Source organism: Ptychodera flava, chromosome 5 (assembly GCF_041260155.1).
Source record: "Ptychodera flava strain L36383 chromosome 5, AS_Pfla_20210202, whole genome shotgun sequence".
In the NCBI taxonomy this organism is placed as follows: Eukaryota; Metazoa; Hemichordata; class Enteropneusta; family Ptychoderidae; genus Ptychodera; species Ptychodera flava.
In genome coordinates, this window is record NC_091932.1 from 11,949,527 (window position 1) to 11,963,320 (window position 13,794).

The 13,794-nt window shown below is 37.3% G+C and overlaps 1 protein-coding gene across 5 annotated transcripts; it reads left to right on the forward strand.

Moving 5' to 3' along the window:
* The first annotated feature begins 827 nt into the window (after nucleotides 1–827).
* Nucleotides 828–13,467, forward strand: LOC139133024 (uncharacterized). 5 transcript variants are annotated; one of them, XM_070699410.1, is made up of 8 exons: nucleotides 828–924; nucleotides 1,881–1,960; nucleotides 2,169–2,487; nucleotides 7,713–7,858; nucleotides 9,911–10,053; nucleotides 11,391–11,640; nucleotides 12,309–12,379; nucleotides 12,666–13,467. In XM_070699410.1, exons 3-8 carry the CDS (start codon nucleotides 2,333–2,335, stop codon nucleotides 12,936–12,938), a joined length of 1,038 nt encoding a protein of 345 aa, XP_070555511.1. In that variant the 5' UTR covers nucleotides 828–924; nucleotides 1,881–1,960; nucleotides 2,169–2,332; the 3' UTR covers nucleotides 12,939–13,467. The 5 variants fall into 5 exon arrangements, with proteins under 5 accessions (XP_070555511.1, XP_070555508.1, XP_070555510.1 ...); XM_070699407.1 differs by having other exon boundaries at nucleotides 1,881–2,487; XM_070699409.1 differs by lacking the exon at nucleotides 828–924 and having other exon boundaries at nucleotides 1,762–1,960.
* The last annotated feature ends 327 nt before the right edge of the window (nucleotides 13,468–13,794 follow it).

The window sequence follows — 13,794 nt, forward strand, 5'->3', positions numbered from 1 at the left end:
GTCGAGTCTAATATTACTGTTGATTTGGGAGAGGTGACGAATTAATGTATTTTATGGCCACTCAGAGGAGTAGAGTATGTGCCGATAATTTTATATCTACACTTGAGTTGTAATGTTTGAGCCAATATCGCAATACAACACTTGACTGACCCGTGCCAGGCTGTGCAGAAGCTGGCTTTTTACAATGTGACCGGATCTGGACCATGGCGAAAATTCAGGTGACAGAAGCGTGTTGCCATGGCAGCACTGGCAGCTGTAACGCTGACTGAAAATGGAGACAGTCACGATCTGGACTGAAGGCCCGTTGAACATAACCAAAAGTAACGAACTTGTCCTTATTTACACTATACGATTCAGAACTTTAACCAATTAAATTCTATGACTTTTTGTTTCACCAACCATAGACCCTAAAAACGTTTTTAGGGTCTATGCACCAACGAAGGAAAAATGTAAGATTCGAGTGGCCACGGCAATGGAGTAACATGCAGGTAAACAGTTGTTGAAGTGTGAACTGTACATACAGTAACATACATGACCGATTGACCTTGAGGTCATAATTATTCTCTACAAGTATAGGCCCTACAAGGTGTAATTTCTGTGTCATAAATCACAAACACTCGAAAATGCTTCGAGTTTTAAGTAAAAAGGGAGGCATGGCGGCGCTAAGTTTCCGCTCCTTATAAAACATTTTTGTGATATTAACTTCCTCATTATACCCCTTTATAGCGTCCACAAAGTTATCGCGAAATGAGGAAAGAATAGCCGACGATTATCTTATACACTGCAGGTGGAGAGATAAAACAGCCGTGTTGAATGTATGTACAGAGCTACACCTGTCGACCATATCGTAGTTACGTCATGGAAGCCAACACAACCCGGAAGCTCTGCGCGTAAAAATAGGTGCTAGCAAAGGTTTCTCGGCAGGTGGGTGAGGTTTTTTGATGGTATCAGCGGGCGGGGAAAGGACGGGACGGACCGGTAGCCTATCATCAACAGGTGGGGAAGTTCTTTCTCTTGCTCAGCGGACAACTTGGCAAAAATCCAGCTTGTGGGTAGGGAGTAGGATTCGGCTGTCAGCGGGGGGGGGGCACGCAACCTGGGGAGGAGGGTAAAGCAAATGGTGGGGCCCGGGAGATGGCAGCGGAGAGCTTTCCCTTTGGTAAACTGTTAGACGGGGGAGATTTTCAAGTTGCGGCGCACATGAATAGGCCTACTTCTGTGGTTGTGGGCCTATGTGAAATACCGAAATGTTGAAACTTGTTCAACCTGGCCGTTTTATTGTAATGGTAGCTTACTATGGGGCATTGTCATGTCAGTCACGGCCGCGCCGCGGTCTAATGTTATAAAACAAATTTGATTTAAATAAGAGCGAGTAACACCTTAACCCGAAAATTCTCGCCTATTTTAATCATTTTTTTGAGTTTATAACCATCCACAGCTTTCCGATATGCGATCTAAATTTCGACCTTTGACTATGTAAGCTCTTAACAATTGAACATGAGCCAAGCAAAAATGCACGAAACAGAATTTTTTTGTATCGACACTTCTAAAATAAAACACTACTACGATTATAACTAAAATATGAGCGCTGTACTGCTAAGCTCAGAGAACTAGAGCACGTTTCAGTAGAAAGTCTGTTTGTGTTTTCGATATTCGGCAGTGGGTAGCATTATTTGCGATAGGCCTACTTTATATGCTGGTGTTATCGTGGTGAACTCTACGCACAAAAGTTAATTTCCAGCGTGCCGTAGAGGGCGCTTTTGGCAGTAAGCAAATGACGTCAAAACAAGACTTCCGGCCTCCCCCGAATTAGGATTTGCCGCTTCCCGTAATTCATGAACATATGACTCACACCAACTACTTTGGAATGACTTTTGCAGACAGCGAAGCAGCGACCGACCCACGCCGGTTTCCGATTGGACAGCCGGGTCTGTTTGTGTTGGCAGTGTGTTACGGTCGGGTACGTACTTTCTTGCGTCTGAACGTCACTCAACCATTTCCGAGAAAGATGAGCTGATGTACGTACAAAATTCTATTTTTGTACATCTATGATATAATATAAGCAAAGGCAAGAGAGACCGGGCATACTCAACTCGCACTGTTTTGGGGCGCTTGCTTCGTATTTTTAAAAGTGGAATTCTCGGCTACATCCAATTCTAACTTTACAGGCCAACCCAAGAACATAACCTTGACACAAAGGAACCGCAGGAAGACGGTAACCCAAGAACTCACTGTACTGTCTTAAAAGTCGTGGAAGCGGAACAGACCAGACAACCGGTCAGCCGACAACCGTCTTTCAAATTTACATAAACCGCCTACCGATCTCCACGACATGGGCTCTCTTATTGTCGACCGCCTTGACATCAGTGCCGAAGACGTCGATGCTGTCTCGTACAACAGCTCGGATAATCCGTCCAAAACTTTGAAGTTTGATATCGCTATCGAGGCAGACATGTTCAAGAACAAGGCTACGCAACCACACATAGGGTAAGACAATGATCAAATTAATTAATATGAGCATTTTACATTAAGTATTCCCCAAATACAGGCATATCCAAGGGAAATGTTCGACTATTGCACAGGAAATGTTATTGTTGTCGCTTGCAGCGTTTATCCAACGTTCTACATGTATTTAGTATTTTGTTAGGATGTTTTTCGTAGCATTTTTGCACGAAATCGTCCCATAGTATCCATTTTAATGCACCAGCTGTGATACCGCAATTCAATTCAGTCGTAGAGACGAGGGGAGGATCCGAGGCGCCTTTCACGTTGTTCAACTTCAAGTCTGTTGTTATCTTTAATATAAAGCGGAATCTTGGGTATAAAGGATAGTGCAGTGCCCTGGCTTTCAACTCGCGATCAAGATCAAAATGTAGAAAGAGATATCATTTGTCGTCTCCCAGAACTGAAAGACACCGACATACACACACACACACACACACACACACACACACACACACACACACACACACACACACACACACACATATACCTGATGAGAGTTCTTTTGTAGCCATGCGCCTAGAGCTCTGCGAGATTAGGCACACAATAAATATCCTTTATTATTATTATATATATATATATATATATATATATATATATATATATATATATATATATATATATATATATATATATATGAACATGAACTGTAACTTTCCATGCATTTTGCCAGTATCATTTGCAGTTTACAAAATACAACTTTCACTTCCCCCATATTTAATTCCGTTATTTTCAAATCATCAACACAATCTGTATGATGTGTTTATTTAGTCCAGATTAGCTTTGGTTTGTCAACAATAGCCTTACATTTTTGCCAAGAATTGTAATCTATTTTAGGGAGAGGATTAAGAAAATGTATTTGTTGCCATAAACATAGTTGATGAAAATATGATCAAATATGTGACAGCCACTGTCCCAGAAAAGAGTGAAATCATTAACAGCATATATCAATTGGCTTGATGACAACACTCATTGCATTGTGCAACAGGAAATCCAATCAATCAAATCTTGTGACATCTCTATGTCATGTCATGTAAATAAAACAGGATTTTCCCAGATTGCCCCCAGCTTTAATCTACACTATTGTCTTACCAGCAAGACTGAAATAACAGAGAATTATGTCATCATGATAACAGGTCTAAATGAAAAAAGGATTTAAATTATCATTTGTGTTTACGTTTTCCTTTAGTTTTATAATTGAAACATGCGGTAAATTTTCTAAATACCTTGTGAACAGTGTAAGGGAAATGATTATGGTGAAATAATCATAAAGTTAACCCTCTCACCACCATGGTTTGGCCCAAACCTATTGTTGTCAGTGGTTAGTGTGGACCTGTTTACAGAAATTTGGGGAGAACAAGTCTTAGAGGCTAAATACGAGGAAACTTCCTCGCCAAGTAATTGAACACTCCCGTTTGTCTTGACCATCATATAGATACTATATATATTTCATAACAGTGGCTAATGACTGTACTGATTGGTATTTTTATAAACATTTTATTTTAATTATCATTAATGAAACATAACATGACTGTCATCAATGATAAAATAATTTTACAATTTTGAGTCTACAAATGTAGATTTTTTCAAAATACATGTAATTTAATGTCTGATGGCTGTCAGATATTTTTTTACATGGATATCCAAGTTTCCTTTCCTATCAACAATAGACTATTCAGTGTTCACAGACTGTAAGTCTGTCACAATCGCAGAAGGTTGGAAAGTTTGATGGGTGGAATCATTTGGGAAGGGTGACGCTCGTCATCAATATATTGTGTGTGTAGCTTTCTTTTGAAATTCATAAAGTCACAAATCATCAAATTTCTGTAATTTGACTTCAGCTGAATCTGATGAAAAATTGAAATGACAGTGCTCTGATTTTATGTAGTACTGTATCTGCTTCATATTCACAGCAGATCTAATGAATGTGTAACTGACTCCTTCCTTGTCAGCACACATTTATAGAATGAATGTATACCAAGATTTCACCAGTTGCATACACAGTCAACCTAATACATTCATGCCTTTCAGTGCCAGACAACATAATTGAATCGGCGTAGGCATGATCTAGTTCAGGTTATCAAATAGGCCAACCCACAGTCATTGGAGGACACAGAGGTCAAAGTTCATTCACCTCTGAATGTGGGTGTGTCAGGTGATTGTCCCGTAGTTCATTCCACTTGGTGATAAATTACTCACTAATTTGATCTGCTTGTTGTTAGGGTACTTGATACAAGGAGGGGTATAGTGCTTAATGAGACATATTACTGTAATTTTTGATAATATGTTTAATTTTTTTCTTGAAAATGAGTACATTTATTTCTACTATTTTCCAAAAGTATGTTGAAATACAAGGGTATTACCAGCCTTAAAAACAAATTCTGTAAAAAAAGCCATTGTTGCTTTTGACAAGTGAACAATTTAAGTCCAGACTGAAATTCAGTCGTCTTCAATAAAATTTGACATCTCACATACAGGCTGTGTTTACAAGTCTGGCACTGGATATTTTGACATGATATTTGAAATAGATTAAAAACCTGTATCTTTAATACAAACAATACAATTTTCAGAAAATACATCTAAAGTTACAGATAGTGGAGGTTTAATTGTTGTCATAAAATACTACACCTGATCACAGTGCCCCTCAACAATATCACTTTACATAATTTACACACTCACCATATTTTTGGAAATTTATTTCTTCACACTATGGAAGGAGTTTAATATACTTTGCATTCAGCTCTGAGAATTCCTGCTGTTTTATCAGTTATTATAACAATAACCTTGATCATTACTTAAATTGACATTAGCATACGCAATTGATTTATAAGAACATTGCATGTAATTCTATATGTTTAACATATGCTTTGGCTCGTAAGGGAGAGCGGTGTATATGGTAATTACAATTTTTTATAGTTTTTTAAAAAAGTAACGATTGAATTATGCTGGTCAAGAACATATGTAAGGGAAAATGAAACTTTCACCCAAACAACCCAAACACCCTCAATATGAAATAACATATTGTACTTGATGATGTAATTGGACCACTGCATTTAGTTTAGGGATGAAAAAGTTGAGGTAGCTTGTCTGCACTGCTATGTAGTATATTTATATTCACAATAATATTAATTTTATGTTGTTATTGACTTTATATTACTTTTTTTAATTATGAAAATTGATAAATATAAAAATTATTTTGCAAATGACGCTTGCTTTAATTTTTTGCCTACAGAAGTTAAAATCATATTTTTTTATTCAATCCCCTGATATGGTTAATACTCCACAATTCTGGTAATCGCCCATTTTTAAAGATTATAATAACAAAGAAAGTCCAAATCTATATAACTGTACAATGTATGCTAAATAAACAAATAAAACACAAAGTACAGGTCTTAAAAAGTAGCCATTTAGCTGGAAAGATGAGAAAAGAAATATCAATAGAGTAATATCATTATGCAAATACATCATTTGCCTTTAGTTCTAACGAGGCATGAAAACTTGGTCATAAACATAATAAACTTTGTTCATCATGGTGTAAATAAAATACATTGTATCCATCTGGAAAGATAGCATTTGAGTTGTATATCATAGAATCAAGAGTAACTGAATTTCTAATATTCCAAATTGTATTTCAAATAGGAAGTGATGCAGCAGATAATATCTGATCATCAGATAATATCATCAGATAATATCTGATGTTACATTGTTGTCAATTTCAGTTCCTGCTTGCAGTAATCTAATCACTGTTTTGATTTTGATACTTATGTACTACGCCCTCTAAGTCAGTGCAATACAGAAAACCTGTGGAGGGGCTTGTTAAGGGGCAGGCATTGATTTAAAGTTCCGGTAACTTGAGAAGAAATATAAAGTTACTGAGACCAGGAAAGGATAGGTCCTACTGTGAGCAAGGCACTCAAAATAAACATTAGCTGTTTTAATATTTCCTGGGATTTGCCTTCAAGAGATTTTCCAAAATTTTCCTAAACGTTGGAAAGCGCCGGGAGGGAGAAAATTCTGTAATATTGTTATGATTTCTGGCAGCCTTCTTGCTGCCAGTTGTGAAAAACTTGATGTCAACTCAGTGTTCAATTCCATCTTGAAAATGAAGGGTGATGCATATTGCACACATCTGCCTTGTACATTTGTTAGAGTCGAGACCCTCATAACCTTTAATAATGCTTTAACTTGAGTGGTCTTGAAAATATAATTGTTATTGTTAAGGGGCCAGTGGCTGTGTAACTGTTGATGATTTTTTCGCTATGCTTGTTTTTGATGTCAACTACAGTTTCTTATCCTACTCCCAAAAGTATGTTGAAACTTTCACCGCACATCAACAAAGGATCTGTTATTGTTTACATTTGAATTCTAGTCTGGACCAGAATTCACTTGTCAACAATAACAATGCAGTCAATGTCATGTACAGGCTGAGTTAACAAGCTATGCTATGTGTATCTCAATATTCTTTGAGGAACAGAACAAGTCACTGTAGTGTATATTAAAGATAAAAATAGTGAATAAAATCATCAACAGCTATAGTAACTGGCCGTTTAATGCATTGCATATGTTTATCACATAGGTCACGATATCTGACATTTTTCATGGCAGCGGCATATTTACATAATGACAAATTTCACATTTGTTATGCAGAATCTGACATCATTGGCGGAGAGCTGCATTTACTTAATACTTTAAATAGAATATCCATACACGAATTCAGTGCACTGCACTAAGGAATTCTCCGGCTCTCAGTTACAAAAGTCTGTTTGTTTTTTTATTGAGGAGATTAATTTTCCGGGGACAGCTGGTCATGTGAAAGGTTTGTGAGCGTTGACGTAATGAGGAAACTTAAACCGCTCTGGATTTTCTCACAGGGTGCAGGCGTTGTGCTTTCATTTTGACATTAATATGCTTTGTAAGTAAGAGCTGCTTCTTAGTGTTCTTACTGATGTATGTAGCTTGGGCACAAAATCTTTACAAATTCTCAAAAATTTGTTTTCCTCTGTTGCTGTGCCTTTCACTTTGCCACAGGTCCACTGAAGTTTTTGTTTAAAGTTTTTGCAGATACCGGTGTTGTCTCTGCTTAGCTATTTCTACTCACTTCCTGGTGTATAGCGATTGATAAATTGGTGCGGCTCAGCTCTCGTATAACAATCAAGCCAAAGTTAAATTGTGTCTCATCTCGCCATTTATTGTATTTATTTTGTTTCCAGTTATTGGCTACGTCAACAAGACTTTGTCCCAAGTCGACCTCCGACCTACACAATGAGCCGAATTCAAGACATCCGTGAAGGAGACAAAGTTAATGCCACCCGGAGGACAGAGAGATATAAGAAAATTTTGAACATGTCTATTGATGGTAAGTGCCAGACCTGTGAAGGATAGCATAGCACATGTGTTGAAAATGAAAGTTTTAAACTTTTAGTCAAATTTCCTGAAGAAACATAGTCCCTTTTGCCAGGGTCTATTTTTAAAACTATCCTCTTTCATAGAAGAGAATAAATATCTGGGATCATAACTTTATTTTTTGTTTATTTAGATGATTGAATTACCGTAACTATACTAATATTTGAAAATCAAAAGGACTGCTAGTCAATAGACTCACTCTGTTGCAAAAAAAATTAAATGTATGATTTTTGCAAAAATAAGCCATGGCAAAGAAGAACTGTAACAATTAAAAAGTTCAAATATATGTGCCCAAGATGCATTCTGTCCTAATCCTGTGTTGCTATGGATACAACTTATTCTGTTTACTATGTTGTTGTAATCTGAGGGGAAAACATTGTCACTGTTTTGACCGTTATTCAATTCTATTTTCAATTCAAATAACTAGTGATTTATTGTTTGTTTTGTTCACATCAAACCATACCTGCATGGTCATCAACTGCCTCTTTAATCTATGACACCGACAACACCTATTGCCATTGTGTTTTGCTGAAAATGGCACCACGCACAAGTGACATGACTTCTGCTGACAGAACTTGGGACAATATTTGTCATTTTATGTATGTACATGTATTGTTCCAGCTTGTGGTCTGATCTCTTGATGTATGATTTTATATTTTCAACCATAAAATAGTAGCAAAGTACAAATTTTACAGTTATTTTACAGGTACATGCAGAAGTCTAATAAAAAAATTATGACAGATATTTCCTTGTGCATATTTATGATGAACTGTGACATCACAAGAAATAATCCCTGTACATTTATCATACAATTTCTTATTTGATCCTGAAGTTATGTAATCAAATTACTTACATGCCTGGCCAGTCATCATAGTTCAGTTGACACAATGCCTTGGAATACACAACTCTATGGAAAATTCAGAGATTCATTATTTTTACTAGATTATTTATAAAATGCTGAAAATTTTTGCCGTGAATGTGTCTTGGTGTATCTGTTGATCAGATGGTGTGGAAATGGCACTTTCGTAACTGTATTCACCCCCTTTCTCCATGTAGAGGTCCAATTTGACATAGAAAACAATAGGGTTGTACCATTATTTTGTGGTGAAAGGGTTGAAACAGAGTGTGCGTTGTGTTTCCTCAATGACATTGCAGCCTCACAAATATCCAAATTCCAAAGAAAACCAAATTATCGTACATTTAATTTAATTCTCACTAGCATAGAGTTATCCTATGACTTTCTGACTTGTCATGTGACTTTCTTGGCTTGAAGTGTCAATTTTCTTTTTGTCTGAAAAACTGTCCGTAAAGCATATTCTACTTGAGACTTTATGCAAATGCTACATGACTGGCAAGAATTTCTTTTGAGCCTAGGGCCAGCGTAGAAATCACTCTTCATCCTCAGACACAAGTGACTCAGTATTATGATTTCTACACAGTCTCCATTGATATGAATATTCATGACTACAGTGAGTGCAGGGTGAAATGTTCAAAACGTTTGTAGATTATTTAAGACAGACACCGAGGTGGTATTTCCTGAGAGTATTTTCAGAATGGACTTGATGTAATGATCATACAGCATCGTATTCCATGACTTTACAAGCACATACACGTGAATCAAAGCTTGGAGAAAAACTACTGGGCTGATTTGTGGTGATGTCAAACTCCCCTCATTAATATTCAAAAATAAATATTTGTCTGAAAATTTTGGCAAAACTGTTTGAAGTTAATGTTACAGGAATCATGAAAATGTTACTTTGTTTGACACCATATAGCCAGTGTTCTGAATGAAACTCAAAAAAAATTAAAATGCCTAAGGACAGACCACAGGTAGCTTACACAAATACAGGATTACAATGTTTGTTGGAGTTTCTGTCAACAGCAGAAAAATGTCACATGCATTGATTTATTTTGTGACAAACCCTCAATCGCGATCTTGAGAAAAGTTTCCCACAAAAGATAATATTTGTAATACTTCTAAATCAATATTCATCTTTGATCTCAGAACTAGAGCAGGAGATTGAAGAGAGCTTGGTTCCTCTCGTCACTGACACACACTGTGTAGTATGGAGAGACTGTCTTACTCATGCCGTGCAGTTTTCACTTCAAGATACACTGGTGGCCATCATCAAATACTTTCAACATCTGGTAAGTGTAAACATTCATTACACATTACTTGGTATTGTAATTAGAATATGGAGAGCTTAACAGAGATGTGAAGGGTGATGATTACTTTCCTATGTCACCATACTGGTCGTGGATTAACTTCGAATTCCTTTTCAGTCTGCAATCTATACATGGGTTTTAGAATATGTGGCACTACCAATGAACATAATGCTCTTGGTTTTGACATTTGAGCAGAAATTGTAAATTTCCAGAAGAACCCCAACTTTGATGCCATGGTAACAAATGAATAACTGTATTCTATAGAGAATCAGGCACAGATTTTCACTGTTCAGTGATTGGTGGAAAATCTGATGGCAGGACTCTGTCACTTCTCATCCCATGTGATTATTACACAATCTATTTCACAACGAATATAATTATAGGTGTCAACCCTATGCATCACTGTTCTGTTTTGGGTGGAATTCCTCCCATGCAAATTTAACCTGTTCACCCCTGATTCCCTGTGAACAGGTCCAGGCTCACCATTGATAACAATGGGTTGGGGCCAAACCATTGCAATGAAAGGGTGAACTATCTCTGTGTTATTTGCATTTCAAATGCACAAAGCATGGTAGCACCTAGGGATATGCAGTGCATTGAACAAACTATATGGACACTTGACTAACCTTTTCTGATACCAAGACAGAAATACAAAACAACATTAATTTATAGAATGTGATTAATGTCTGTTGTTGATTGTTAAAACAAGTTTAGGGGTGAGCTTTTCAATGAACATGGACCAATTTTTGGCATAATCATCAGAGTTCACCTGCAATCAATATCTCTTGTCATTTAAAAACCAAAATGTTCTGCTTGTGTTATCTGTCACAACTTATCACAAGATTAAATATAGCCATCATCACGAGGCTGATAAGAAACTTTTATATTGATCAACTATTTTAGAGAGGTCATGGGTCAAAGGTCATAGGTGGATGTAAATATCGGAACACAATTTGAGACTGTAAAGCTGGTGCAGATTACTTGAGTGGGGATTTAAGGTCAACATAACTTGACCTCTGACGTAAGGTCATAATATGATACGTCACATATGTCTGTGTTCTACATGAACTCTGCACCTGTTGTGAACGACATTCTGTTTTCCTATCCAATGATACAGTGTTCCAAGCTCTCTGAATCAGAATTCAAAATTGTACACAAAAACAGCTTTTTTTGTCCAATTTCACTAAAGGCGGACTTCTTTCAAATCTGAAATGTTGAAGTTTGAGAAGAAATGGTGTGATAATTGATAGGTTTAGAAGAACAGAAATTTCAGATAACTGTATGACTGATGAAATTTTTCTGTGTCTGTCATTGCATAGATTTCGACAGCCATACACGTACATGATGTTGATCCAAGTAGACCCCATGAGATACCACTAGAATCACTGGACATGGCCAAGCCTGCCAACCTGAGTTCTGAGCAGTGGAGGAAACTTGTGCTGGCATTGAACTTGGAAATTGAAGAGCCCGACTCCAACTTTGATTTGAGATTCACCACGGTGATTGTGCCAAAAGACCTTAGCAGGGCTGCCCTTGAAGGATATCTGTTAACTCTGCAGGCACTTTTAGGTAAGTCTCTCCCTCTCTCTCTCTCTCTCTCTCTCTCTCTCTCTCTCTCTCTCTCTCTCTCTCTCTCCACCCCACCACCCCCCACTCAGTCTCCAGAAAAAGGAAGTATTCTTCCTGTTCCCATTCTCACATCAGAACAGGAAGTACGCTCCAGTCCCTGAAGAATCATGGAATGACCCAGCTTCCTGTATTAGGTTTCCAAAACAAACATCAAGACAAGTGGATGTTTGAGTCGGAATATTTCCAAGATGTGTAGTAGAGGAAAGTGGCCGCTCTATTTATTTTGCCAGTGATGGTTTTACTGTTGTTAAAAACAATCTGATGAACAGTGCAGCCACATGGCATTGTACTACCTTGCTGCGAAAACGAGCCCTGCCACTCCTTGACGTGTTCTGCTGGGAGTGGGGCTCCAATGACCAACCTACCCGAGTGGTAGAGGCTACGGATTCGCAGCAATGTACTACCATACATAATCGGAAAAAAATTCCTAAGATAAGAAATACAAAAATATGGTTGTCGTAAATTTATAGATGAATGTTTTGCTTCCACAAAGCATTTCTATGTTCCCATTGACCAAAAGGGCATTTTGAAGTTTTCAGTGTCAAATATTAGTCAAGATATATCCTGCACTTTGTGTCCTAAGGTAGAATTTCCAATCATTTTTTCAGATGTAGGAGTTGGTCATCCTAAATCACTATGTCAGTTGAATATGGACGAAGGACAAAATATTTATGCATTGGTAAGTATTAAAGATTGCCACACACCAGCAGGTGTAGTATCATAAAAACAAAAGTAAAATCATGTAAAACTGTAGGTGGCGCTATTAGTAAAAGTGTCATCAGGAAGAGGAGCGCAGGTGTTGCAAGACTGCTGTCATTTCGCATGATATTGCGTGCAGCAGATGGAGTTTTGAGTGTCTTCCATCATGCACAGATTGACCTTTAACCTTGCATATTCCATGCAGATGTATATCAGAAAGCCTTATTGTGATATATTAAATCTATTTTCTTTTCCATTCCTAACAGTTGCATCAAGTCCTGCCAAATAAGATCATTGAATTGCCTCACCGCCATCCCATCTTAGTCCCAGTGTGGGCCAAATACACCAGAACCAGGGATTTATTGGAGTCCTTTGGAGTAAAGCAACAGAAAACACACGGACTGAAAGTTGTCACTTTCCCATCAGAAGGCGAAATCTACCAAAGGCTGCAACTGGCATATTTCCTCTCAGCAGCTCTCTTCAGTGACTTTCAAGGCAAGGGACAACAACAACAATCTGTCATAGTTTCAGCCTTATAGTGCTTTATTCTTTGGTTTTTCATTTTCTTTGACAAAGTACAGACAAAAACAGGGACATAAAAGATGTGATGCACTACAATTCATGGGATTCATTTGATAAGTCAACCAAAGATATTTCCTGAACCAAAATTTAAAAGTTACACCAATTTTCATTTTCTATCAGGGTATGACATGAGACAATGCTCATTCTATTTATTAAATTCTTTTCAACAAAACTCGATATTTAAACAATTTCAGGCTGTCTATCACTTTGACAAATATTTCATAAAAATTCACCTCTATTCCATTAGTATTGGGTTTTGATTTTTTGGTAGCTTTTAGGAGAAGGCTGCAATTCCAAGCAACAGATTAGGTAGAACCAGAAACTAGTTTAGAGTTTAGTAAAATTATTCTTTAAGTAAAAAAGGTGTTTTCACGTTTTTGTTGAGAGTAAATTTCTATACATGTTTTTTTGTCATTTTATTCCAGTCGTTTTCAGAGACAAACCTTTTATACCAGTGCAATAAACAGACTATTTTTCAAAGTGAAAGGATGTTTGTAGTTTCATTCTATTGTGTGACAAAAATCTTAAGAGTGCGTGGTTTTGATTCAGTTCAGGTGGTTCAACCTGATCTGAAGTGTCTTCCCAAGCCATCTGATGTGGTATCCGATATCTATGCCAGGTGTCCGGCTTATCATCATGTATCATCTATCCTAGCCAGGTGTATTCCGGGGAACAAGGGGGCCCTCTGTCTGCACGGATGGTTGGGCTCGAATACCCTATTAAATCTGTACCTCTTGAAGTGGTCTAATCAAATGCACAAATGTAAACACCTGGGATCACAAAAGTCCATTGAATATCACCACAGCCTTGAAG

Excerpts from the sequence above, each read along its gene's own strand:
- LOC139133024 (XM_070699407.1), top strand. The coding sequence starts at position 2,333 with ATGGGCTCTCTTATTGTCGACCGCCTTGACATCAGTGCCGAAGACGTC. Across the intron at positions 7,859-9,910 it reads TTTGAACATGTCTATTGATG|AACTAGAGCAGGAGATTGAA; the intron begins GTAAGTGCCAGA and ends CTTTGATCTCAG. Across the intron at positions 10,054-11,390 it reads TCAAATACTTTCAACATCTG|ATTTCGACAGCCATACACGT; the intron begins GTAAGTGTAAAC and ends GTCATTGCATAG.